General features: G+C 52.8%; 4 protein-coding genes across 4 annotated transcripts; 1 reads left to right on the top strand and 3 right to left on the bottom strand.

The window, feature by feature from the left end:
• Positions 1 to 807: 807 nt before the first annotated feature.
• On the bottom strand, positions 808 to 2,808 carry A1O1_05743 (nuclear protein localization protein 4; the record flags this gene model as incomplete). The annotated part of the gene is made up of 3 exons (XM_007726627.1): positions 808 to 1,035; positions 1,083 to 2,672; positions 2,725 to 2,808. 3 exons carry the CDS (start codon positions 2,806 to 2,808, stop codon positions 808 to 810), a joined length of 1,902 nt encoding a protein of 633 aa, XP_007724817.1.
• Positions 2,809 to 3,554: 746 nt separating this feature from the next.
• Positions 3,555 to 5,237, bottom strand: A1O1_05742 (uncharacterized protein; the record flags this gene model as incomplete). Its single annotated transcript, XM_007726626.1, has 1 exon — positions 3,555 to 5,237. The coding sequence occupies one exon, from the start codon at positions 5,235 to 5,237 to the stop codon at positions 3,555 to 3,557; it is 1,683 nt and encodes a 560-aa protein (XP_007724816.1).
• A 1,073-nt stretch (positions 5,238 to 6,310) lies between these two features.
• On the top strand, positions 6,311 to 7,653 carry A1O1_05741 (protein phosphatase methylesterase 1; the record flags this gene model as incomplete). The annotated part of the gene is made up of 3 exons (XM_007726625.1): positions 6,311 to 6,543; positions 6,581 to 7,410; positions 7,472 to 7,653. The coding sequence occupies 3 exons, from the start codon at positions 6,311 to 6,313 to the stop codon at positions 7,651 to 7,653; spliced, it is 1,245 nt and encodes a 414-aa protein (XP_007724815.1).
• Positions 7,654 to 8,129: 476 nt separating this feature from the next.
• On the bottom strand, positions 8,130 to 10,538 carry A1O1_05740 (uncharacterized protein; the record flags this gene model as incomplete). Its single annotated transcript, XM_007726624.1, has 1 exon — positions 8,130 to 10,538. The coding sequence occupies one exon, from the start codon at positions 10,536 to 10,538 to the stop codon at positions 8,130 to 8,132; it is 2,409 nt and encodes an 802-aa protein (XP_007724814.1).
• Between the last annotated feature and the right edge of the window lie 1,162 nt (positions 10,539 to 11,700).

Raw genomic sequence — 11,700 nt, 5'->3', positions numbered from 1 at the left:
TAGGTACTTCAGGTATGCCCACTCATATTTCTGCCAGATACCTCACGGCGGTGAACAATTCCAAACCCTTATGCTTGCGATGGACCTTGGGAGGCTAGGGGGCCTTTACCTATCGGCAGATGCCTGCCTCAGGTGGACATGGGCTTCTGCTAGGCCACCTAAGCCCTATAGCGTTACTCACAGACATGCCTGCTGTAAACAAACCTTCTAGAAGGATCATCATCTTAGGCTAGACCCCATCCTTGTCCAACACCATAAGACACCACCCACTTATGTTGACACAGCCACTGGCACTACAGAGTACATCCCGAGAGATCAGCGGAAGGGCGGTAGCAGTTCTTCTCCTACAATCAAGCTGTACTCGATCCCATCATTGTAATGATACAGACACAAAAACGGTATGCTCACCCACTTGCTTGATTACCTTTAGCTACCTACTCAGGGACGCCTTGCTTTGGCCGAAGCCACTGCCTACCAGGTAGTATGGTTGTTATGGTGTCTTCGGCCATGGTTCACTATCTAGCCTGGTTTCAGCGTCGATCCCCTGCTCAAGATGCTTCTGGTCACTCCAGAACGGTCATTGCGACGATCACTACCTCCGTAGTGCCTCGAATCGTATCTGCTCAGACATGGGTATCCTATCTCTGGGCCTCTTGCAGCCACCCTCCCCGACTCCCTGGTATCATCTAGCCGGTCGTTATTCTCGATGCAAAGCCTTACTCTACGGCAGTCATGCACGTTCTGTTCGCTATGAGAAGCTGTCATCGGACTGATCCTAAGAGGGTCCCAGTCGTTCATGCTGCACTCCTAGCGCTCGAGGCTAGCCGCCTGTTTGAATCGCTTAGCCAGGTTTTCTGACGGACTCCCGGGGCTGTAGTCTTCCTCCGAGTCCAAGGCCCACGGGCGCTTCAAGGGCCGCTCACCATATGATTCGAGTATTGCCATCAGGGTACTCCAGCCGGAAGATTCGGTCAGGTGGATGGCGTCGACCTGATCACGCTTCGTTGCCACGTTGCAGAGCAGCACTTCCTCATCCTATATTGTTGTTAGCGGGAGACAGCGTCAACTAAGGTTGTGCTTACCTTGCCAAACACCTCCATGCCGTGGAGGAAGCAGAGCAAGTGGAAGTCGGAGACGGCGTCGACAGACGAGGATGAACGGAGTTGTTTGGCAACATCTCGAGGATCTTGCCCTTCTGCCACAGCTTCTCGATTTTCAACGGGGAATTTGTTGGCTTTGAAAAGCGGATTTGGTGTTATAGGCATGCCAGCAGTCAGCGACACCAATAAATACTCCACTGGAAATGCCGGCTTTGCATTCTCTTGCACATTGGCACCGTATTCGTTGATTCGGCGATAAAATACTTCTGGAATGTATCGAGTCCTCCTGCCATCGACCTCATCTTCTTCAGACTGGACAAGCATCAAAGAGGGATCCGCCGAGGGCTCAACAATGTCTGCTCGCACCATTTCGACCGCTGCGTTAGACGTTTGATAGGCGTTGATGGTTATGCTCTGGTCCTCATCGCCAGTAACGACACATGTGACGAAGTTGGAGCCGAACCTGCCAGTGTCGCTCCACTTCGAAGGTTTAGGGTATTTGGCCTGGAGACGTGCGGCAAACACAATCTCCAAGGAGGAGAGAAAGTAGGAGTCGATGTGTCGCTTGCAAACAGCCTGCCCTTCGCCATCTTCGGGAGACAGCAGGTCCGTGAAAATCACGCCAACGCGTTCGAGTCCACACAAACTCGCCACTTCATCCACGTCCTTTTCATTGTCCCAGTCTAACAACGTGAGGCCATCAACCTCACACATTTGGGGCGGTTCATAGATGGCTTCCACTACTGCTTTGACACCAAGCGGTACCTCGGTGTATTCTTCATATCGGCCGTATAGAAAACCAAGCCGCTGGCTGCCAGACTTCCGCCAGTAATCGATCAATTTGTCCACCATGTCTGCGGATGCGAATTCCACGTGATCCACCATTCGGAACTCTTGGGGCTGGAGCGTGATGGCACTAGGCTGACACTTGGTACAGATTCCCTCCGGCCACGGTGGATGACCCGATGGACAATCCTTTTTCACGCGGTAGTATGGTTCTGAGAGGGGCGGCATATAGGAGCTTTTGAGTTCTGGCTTGTTGGTAGCAGAGTTGATCTTACGCAGGTAGGCGTGGAAGGAGAGGTGCTTGATCTTTTTCTCCTCCAGATACTTCTTGTCATAGGGCTCCCATGGCTGGCAATGATCACACATGCCCTTGGGGCCATGTCGACACATCCTGGCATCTCTGGGTCGTGGTATCTTCCCGTCAGCCTTGTCCAACCGATCATCAAGCGTGGATTGTTTAACCACTTCCCAAGGATTTCGTATTGACGTTGGCGCCGTAACTGTGGGAGCAATAACGGGCTCGTTTGCGTTGGGCAGTGCGATGGTTCCGTTCAACCGTCGAGGCGCCGGGGGGTGGTCGCCGTTTGTGTGCCCGTTGGAGAGGGTTTGTGCTTCCGAGAAACCAAGATACAGCTTGTCGCCATGTTTAAGACCAACTTGCCGCAGCTCCACCCCAGGCAGATCGACCAGGCGACGCTCACGTTCAGGGTCTGGCTTAGAGCTAATGGGCTTATTGCTCAGAGTGATAGAGGAGGCATCGGTATTTGGAGGCAGGTGGTCCAAGATCTACAACAGAAGTCAGTTGACAGTAATTCCTCTTGCGTGAAAACAGTCTCACCTGGCTGCTTAAAGAGGAGAACTTTTGGTCGGGTTCGACGTTCAGCCGGAACTGTCCCCATTTGGATTCAAATCTTAACAACATCTTATCTGTATCTTGTTGATGACCTCCGCCGAAGGTCGGTGGGTGTTCAGGAGATGGGGGATGAGATGAGACGAGCTACCGGGAAGCGGCCTCAAGACGAGATGGTGTAGACGAACGGCATCAATATGAAGGGCAGGTGGCGGATGGTGGTTGGTTTCGAAGAGGTAGGAAGCAAACGGTCCGGGATTCAGAGGGGCTTTGTAATGCACCTAATTGAAGGATAAGCAGGTGTTTGATCAACAACTTGAAATTCACAATATACCGCTGGCGCTCTGTTTGCGAATGAAGTCCGAATGGCGCAGTCCGAATCAAATCGATGCCCGAACTATAGTAGTAAGGTAAGGTACGTAGTGGGTGCACAGGGTGCAGGCTCCGACTGTTGCGTCATGGCCTCTTCGGCATACTTCCCCTTGCAACGCAGCCTTGTCAGTGCGTACTATAAAAGTGAAACTGCCCCTTAGGTATTCGAGGATATCTGAGGATCGGAATCCTGTCCATATGCAGCCTCGCCACCCGTTTCACTACCAAAGGTTTGGCTGTTTGAGTCAAGGAACGAACCCAACAAAGAGCTAATAGATATTTTTGGTTGCCGGAGGGAAAACAACCCCATACAAAAAGATGCCACGCCGTGCTGCTGTCGTCGCATTCGTCCAACCCTCTCGACGCCATAGTGTTACTTATAATCAAACATATCGACTTCAGCCTTCACACCAGCTGTTTGTGACGGTCCCGGTACATGAGGCCGTTTAATGACCTTTATACAATTGACCCAGCCGCTTCTCCATGATCTGCCTTCCTTCCGGCGATCTCCATATCTCCTCGGGCGGCGCACCTTTCACGATGTCCCATGCCACCAAATTCTCCGTCACTTTCGTGATATCTTCCTGCTTTCGTTCCCAGTCCTTGTCCCGCCGGAGATGGACCCCCGAGGTCACCACAACCAATGGCACCTTGGGGTCCTGGATGTTTCGGGCACTGACAACCTCGTTTTTAGTCAGTGAATCAGCAACGAGATTCTCTTGCAACTTGTTCTTGAGGAATTTGCCCCCCTGGTATGATGATCTGCCGTAGACACGGTCTTCTTTCGTACGCCCCTTGAAGAGAGCCCCAGCTAGCCGATCGAGACCAAGAGGTGAGATGATGCCACGTCCCCACAAAATGAATCCTCGTCCGGGGCTAGCGATTTTATAGAGGAGATCTTCGTGCAGTCCGTCAATGAACATCATGCCTGCAATCACCCGAGGATGCCTGGCAGAGAAGACTCGACTGTACACGGTGCCAATACCAGCGGAGACCAAGATCCAGGGCCCGTCTTCCCCTGAAATTGCCAACGCCTCTGAGATGGCGTCCGCAGACATTCCGGCAGAGTGTGGAGAGGGCGCGTTGTCGGACCACGCCAGCCCTGGTCGGTCCCAATAACAATAGCGATCAATTGTACCATTTTCGTATGTTTCATGCACCCATGGTTGGAACGTGTGTTCGACAGGCATGTAACCTCCCTCGAGTAGAACGGTGGGCTTGGGTTTGCCGTCAGGTGTAAATGTCTGCTGGCCGACACATGCCAAGTGCACGCGGTATTTATCGCCGTCGACAAGGTAACGCTTGCCTGGAGCGGGGAGGGTTGCATCTCTTGAACGTAATACGAGGGTCGCAGTAAGCAAGATAGCAATGACAACGTAAACGGTCATCAGAAACGTGGCTGTGAACACTGCACACCATTCTCGGAGTGTCCGTCGCGTCTCTTGCCGACCAGTGAGACGTTCTTCTTCCTCAGCTTTGCCCCATTTGACGGTTCTGTTCGTCACAACATTGTAGAAGCCGATCAGCGCAGCCCAAATCACAGAGGCGATCCCAATCCAGCCTTCTTCGGCCCTAATCCGAGAGACAGCCAGAATGATGATCATGTCAATCAGCAGTAGCACCGAGATAGCCATGCTCAGAATGCTCATTGCAGCCGAAGGGGTGGCGAAGAATAGGAGGGCGGTCAGGATATTGCCGATTGTCAAGGTGGTATAGGCGACATCGAAGAAGCCCGATCCTCTCGAGTGCATTTGCGGAGGGCTGACAAAGATGGAGATGAACAGCAATACCCACCAAAGGCAGCTGATCATCAGAAAGAGGACTTCAAACCATCGTAGAGCCCGAACACTCCACAGGTTGTACGGCGAGACCTGGCCGCCAGTTAGCTGTGCTAGAACTCGAGGAGGGACAAACAGAAGACTGACAGCTGGATCATCAGGACTCAGATAGCCCACACCTTGCTCATGGCGAGGCAATAGCCTGGTCCGTTCGTTGGCATCGTCTGAAGGTCTCGCGGGTTGGCTACGAGATGAGGTTGCGCGCTGGTCAGTCTCGTCTTCTACTTGGTGGTCGTCTTGATCGTCACGCTCGTCGTCATCTTTCTTGCCACTTCCCCAGAGAGACACCATGGCGAAGTATGAGAAGGGCGAAGAACCGGCGAAACGAAGGACAACCGATGTGCAGTTGAAACAGTTTTGAGGAAGGCTTGGAGAATATCCCAGACTGCCCAGAAGTATAGATTATTGGCCGGGATTATTCGAAGTAGACGAGATGCTTGCCAGGGCTCATTCTCATTAGAAGAAGCTAAAAAAAATCAACTCAGCTTAACGGCGGAAGAGAGGAGCAACAACTGAAAACAATATTCTGGTGATGGGACAACGGGAAGGTCAATCTTGCTGGAAGACGAAGGCGACAATAGCTGATGGATTAACCACGACGTCATTATGTAAAGCGAGCTAATGGCAGCACACCGCAGGCGGGGCTAAGGAGGCCAAGCTAAATAAATAATTGGAAGGGGCTCAGATGCCCCAGAGGCAGTGCCCGCCATCATCAGAAGGCATGCTGTGCTTCACAGGGATCCCTAGCAGAATCTCGCCGTGTTCAACTTGAAGTTGGTCGCATGAACTGCCAGTGTCCAGCTTGTTCACCTGGCGGATGCCATATCCACGTCGAGAGTGGCATGATTCGTTGGCCAGAATGTGGATTGGTGCAGTGTGGCTGGTGCTGGATGCATGTCTCCGCGGCATCGGGGGCAAATTCAGCGTGGAATCCTTGAAGCTGGTTCTTGATGTACAAAGGAGAGAGATCCAGGCCTATCTTTAACTGGGGTAGACACCAGCAGGTGGTGATTACACCTAAAAGGTAGATTCGGTTGGCCCCAAAGATCGTCGTCAGTCTGTGGACGCCTGGCTAGGCTCCCTAGGCCTCATTGGCCCCGGCCACCGCCTGTGAGCTGCTCGTCTGGCGTTTTTGGAGCCTGCCTGCGCCATCGGCTCGTAGACGGCCATCCTTGTAGATAGATCGAGCCTCGCTCTCCTCCATCCATCCATCCCACCCGCTCCCCCATGATGAAGATCACCAGACAGCGCCACAAGCATCGAACCGCTGTCAGTTCCGCATATGTGAAGTTCAGCCTTGTATGGGAGCGTGCCTAACTACAACCACTGCATCCTACACCTTCCATCTACCACAGGGGTCCATCATGAGCGAGCTTCAACGCTCTTTTGCACGTGCCCACCTCTCTCGTCTCCCTCCAGAACCTCCTCTTATTGCTGACGGAGAGGATGGCACGCCGGAGGACTCGCTCGAGATCCGTCCCGTATCGCCAAATGACTCTTCCTCATCCGCCTCCTCCGCCTCGTCCACCGGCACGATAGTCCCATCGCCTAGTCGGAATCTGTTCGAGAAACCAAAAAGGCATGGAGCTCCATATTCGTTCCATCTTCCCATCTCGCTGATCTGTTTTGTCTAGTGCCACCAACCGGTCTCGCTCAGGGCCGCTCCCCTGGGACGATTTCTTCTCGCAGGAACTCTTCTTGGAGCAGAAGACACCCTCCGAGACCATCCTTCATCATGTATATCTAACTCCGCCTTCGTCTTCCGGTCCGATGATCGTCACTCACCATGGCGCCGGATCTTCGGGATTGTCATTCGCTGCATTCACCGCGGAGTTTCTGAAATTGATCCCCAATGCTGGCGTCTTATCGTTGGATGCTAGAGGCCACGGACAGACCAGGACCGCAACCTCCACAGGCGCCCCTTTATCTGTCCAAGACTTGAGCTTGACCACGTTGGCTGAAGACGTGGCTTTCGTGGTCAACGCGGTCAAGGCACAGATGAAATGGGCTGCCTTGCCTGATATCGTGCTCGTTGGTCACAGTCTTGGAGGCGCCGTTGTGACCGAGGTGGCTCATGAACGGCTGTTGGGTAATTCTCTTCTGGCATACGGCGTATTGGACGTCGTGGAAGGCTCTGCCATGGATGCTCTACGCAGTATGGACACCTATCTCTCGACAAGACCGAAGTCATTCCCTTCACTTGCTTCCGGAATTGAATGGCATCTCAAATCTCGAACAATACGAAACACTACCTCAGCAAGGGTTTCTGTCCCACCCCTTCTTATAGAGTCCAAGACACACGATACATGGTCATGGCGCACTGATTTGGCCTCCACAAAACCATTTTGGGAAGGCTGGTTCATTGGCCTTTCGAAGAAGTTCCTTGAGTCTCGAGGAGGGAAGCTGCTACTTCTTGCCGGGACCGATAGGCTCGACAAAGAGCTCATGATCGGGCAAATGCAAGGTATGTTTATATGGTCAAAATCGCCGCATCTGCCACCCTACTGGAACTGACCCAAGATCAGGCAAATACCAGCTTCAGGTTTTCCCAGAGGCAGGCCATTTCATTCAAGAGGACCAACCTGCCAAGACGGCCCAGGTAGTTGCTGATTTCTATAAGCGAAATGATAGAAGCGGACTTGTTCTGCCACCAAAGGTGGATGATCTGATCAAGCAAGGCAAATTAAAACCAGCGGCTCACAAGTAGATCCCCATCCAGGTTTGCCAGCGCAGGCCAGCCGCTTTTCATCGTCCGAACACAGAAGTGCTACGAGCAATGGGTTCGCATCCGTGGGCTTCATGGTTCTGGACACAGGCCGGATATACGAACACCATGTGGGCGCGGCTCTTAATGCCAGCCTGTGCCACCAAGGGAACACTCACCTGTCCCAAGCCATGAGTGCGCCTCTCCAAATCAAGTCGATGCCCTGCGAGGAAAAGACTCGAGCCGGACACTACGGTGCATGTATGCTCCGGCAGAGGCGTCATCAATGACAAGTGTATCTGGCAAGTAGCACGATGGGAGGAATTCTGGCCTCGTTGAGTCAGATCGATGTTCAATGTCACAATATCCTCTCAGTCCACGAGCGACATGTCATATATGAGTCGAACACTACCACAGAGCGAAGAAACAGCCATGAACAATTGTCTCTGAAAAATAGCATTGGGGACTAGGATGTTTTCCTATCTCCTCGTCTTGCCCTTTCCCATCTTAGGTTTTGTTTTACTCTTGGATTTTCCGAGCTTCCGCTCTCTCCTGTCGTTTTTCACGGCGGCCTCGCTATCCTTGCCCTTCCGCCACATCTTGCCTTCCACTCTCTCCCTCTTGTCGTCGAGTCGCTTCTTGTCCTTGTTGCTCAATTTCTTCTTGTCGGTCTTGACCTTCACGATACCATTGGGGCCGTTCAACTCCAGAAGTCCTCTGGCTTTGGCATCAAGTTTGGCTTTTTCGGTCTCGAACCATGTTCGCTTCGGCCGCGCAAGAATCTCAGCCTCGTGCTTGACAATATTCTCGCCCCGGGTCAGTTGCGTTTCGACTTGGGCAAGTTGTTTCTCATCCTTTTCCTCTTTGAGGATCTCTTCAATCTCCGACTCCATCGCCTCAATTTGGGCATTCATCGCATCCACCTCTTTCGCCTCTACCGCCCGAGACACCACCTTGGCGCCTTGTTGCCTGGCACTTTTCACTGCCGCTCTGACGACCTTGCGGTCTGGCTCGGCTGCTATGGTGCAAGCCCGACCGGAGCGGCCTGCACGGGCAGTGCGACCAACACGGTGGACGTAGATCTCATGCGTCTGAGGCGCTTCGTAGTTCACGACCGTCATGACATTCTTGATGTCCAGACCTCGACTGGCCAAATCAGTCGCGAGGAGGTGCGTGGTCTTGCCTTCGCGGAACGAGTTGACGGCGCCGATACGCTGTTCTTGGGACATGCTGCCGTGAAGTTCACCGGCCTTGATACCGAGCAGTCCAAAGACAATGCGAACCCGATGGGCTTCCTTTTTCTGCCGAAAGAAGATAATAGTCCGCTCGGTGAAGAAATCCTTGCACAAAATGCACAGGGTCGCCAACCTTGTGTTTTCTCTGCCTGGACGTAGGCGAACGAATTCTTGCACCAGGCCCGCGGTTGTGCTTTTCTTCGCATCGACCGAAAGCCGCACGGGACGATTCATTCCCACTCTCACGAGTTTGTCGACACTGTCTGTCATGGTTGCAGAGAAGAGCATGGTTTGCCGACCCTTGGGGATGGTTCTCAAGATCTCATTTAGCTCGTCTTCGAATCCAGTCTCCAACATCCGGTCTGCTTCATCCAAGACCAGGATCTCAATGTTCTCCACCACAAAGCTGGCGGAATTGCGCATGTGGTCGATGAATCTACCTGGCGTCGCGATGACCACGTCGGGTCGCTTCTTCAGGATGGCCTCCTGCTCTCTCAAGGAGAAGCCTCCAACGACTTGCGCAAATGTAATGTCCGTAAAGCGCGCAAGGGCAGTGGCAACGCTGTAACATTGGACGGCCAGTTCACGGGTCGGCATCAGAATCGCCACCCGGGTTGTAGGGACTTTCCTCGGACGATAAAGGAGACGTTCGAGGATTGGGAGTAAGAATGCTGCAGTCTTGCCAGAGCCTGTCACAGCAGAACCAACCACGTCCAAGCCCTGCAATGCGACGGGAATGGCACGGGCTTGAATCGGGGTGGGTGCGGTGAAAGATAGTGCCGCCAGGGCTTTCAGAATCGGTCGGGACAATGAGAACTGTTGAAACGAAGCTGCGGATTTGACTTGTGCTGTTGCCGTTTTGTCCTCAGGGGCAAAGAACGCGGCTCGTTTCGCCTGCTCCTCTGCATCCGAGGTCGATGTGTCTGATTCGCTATCTGAGTGCTCAGAAGCCAGGTCGTCGGGGTGGGCGGTAGGCGAAGCGACCGAATCGTCGTCGGAAGCATTTTCGTCTTCCTGTGCTTCCTCTCCAGAATCTTCATCCTCTTCCCCATCCTCCTCCCCGGCCGAGGCTTCATCCTCATCCTCTGAGGCAGCATTGGCACCGAACGTGTCTTCGGCTAGAAGCTCATCGTCCTCGAAGTCAGGTATGGCCATATCTTCGTCGTCACTGTCCGCAGGAGAATTGTCCTGCTCTTTGTCGGCCTTCTGAGACGCGAGGGACTTTTGTTTCTTTGCGGCACGGCGAGCGATGATCTCATCTATGTCCAAGCCCTTCTTCTTGCCATCGCCGTTCGTGTTCGTTGCCTTCCCCTCTCCCCATCCATCAAAATCATCCAGGTCTTCCAGTATGCCATTGGCGCCTACATCAAACTCGAAATCTGGATCGATGGCCCCATCCTGAACACCTTGCTCGTCTCCGCTTTCGGAAGGGGGTACCGACTCTTCACGTTCGGGCTCGGCCTGCTTTTTCGATTGCTTTTTCTGCTTTTTGTTCTGCAGGGCAGTCTTGATTGCAGGTTCGTGCCGTTTTCGCTTCGTGCCCGAGGCGAGCGTGGTTGTCTGCAACTCGTCGCTTTCCGACTCGCTCAACGGAAGCTCTTCATTGTCCGACAGGGTCAGAACAAAATCATCCGCTGCGGTGGGTTGAATCATTGTGAAATCCGTGTTGGTGGTGCTGCCTGTCTGAGGAGGACGATCTTGCAATCTTTCAGCATGGACTTTTGAGAAATTATTTCTGGAGGAATTACTGCTACCGATATTTAACCGAGCAAGTGTTCACCGCCCCAATTCGATTGGTGGGGTGGTTGACGGTACAGACTGCATCAAGCATTCACGATATACATTGTATCAAGTACTACCTATAACAACAACTACATTTAATATGCCTCGCGGGAGGTCCTCAGCGTTCAAGACTTCTTGTCATGATGGTCAGATAGTAGTTCGAATGCTGCAGCCTCTTTCACAATTCCACCTTTTCCTCGGATAGCGCGCATTGGCTTGAGCACTCTTGTTTATTCATGATTATAGTCAACAGCACGATTGCCGAACACACATGGGTCTTCACGAGACACTCTATCTGCTGGCGCCACAACACTCTGCAGTAGCCGACAGAAGGTCGTAATGAGAACACGACACAATCTCATGTTCTCATATCTGGTGTGGCGACGAATGCCAGCCACGAAAGGTCGTCTCGACACGGAGAAGCGTTCGAGGACATACATATATGGTCTCAGCGAGAGGCGTTACCAGGGTTCATTGTTGTGCTGTCAGAGTCTTCGGCGTACCAGAATGTGTTGAACAATCGCATACCTTACGCAGCACTCATAATGATAGACCGCCATTCGAGAAACAGGATGAAGGGCTCTCTTGTATGACATCGGCCCAGGATCAAGGTTGAGGCTGGCTTCTGTTGGCTGCAGTAGTTCCATCACAATGTGCTTGTTGACAGTGCCGTCCTGGTCACCGCTACTTCAAATATCTGCCTCGCCGCCTTTGCCCAATATGCGAGAAACTCTCAGCGGGTAATTTTCCGTGGAGTCCCCATTTGAGTATTCGGATAAGTGCAGAGGGTTGGGATTCGAGACAAACGCACAGGCAGCTGTCAGGGTTGGGATCGCAGCTGATCGACGTTGTGCAGCAGTTCTGATCATACAATCTAGAACATATCCTCTTACAGCAGGGATCTCGAGCGACCGTGGAAGCTTAGGGTGATCGAGGAGGATCGCCGTTGCGCCATTTCGCTTGACGGCTCAACGATTTCACGATACATGTGGTGTAAAACGGCTCGGCGTGGATGGAAGGCAACCGGCTGTCT

This window comes from Capronia coronata, assembly GCF_000585585.1.
Source record: "Capronia coronata CBS 617.96 chromosome Unknown acBCG-supercont1.5, whole genome shotgun sequence".
NCBI classification, from domain to species: Eukaryota; Fungi; Ascomycota; class Eurotiomycetes; order Chaetothyriales; family Herpotrichiellaceae; genus Capronia; species Capronia coronata.
The sequence above is the reverse complement of the archived record's forward strand: the minus strand, read 5'-3'. Positions and strand labels throughout refer to the sequence as shown.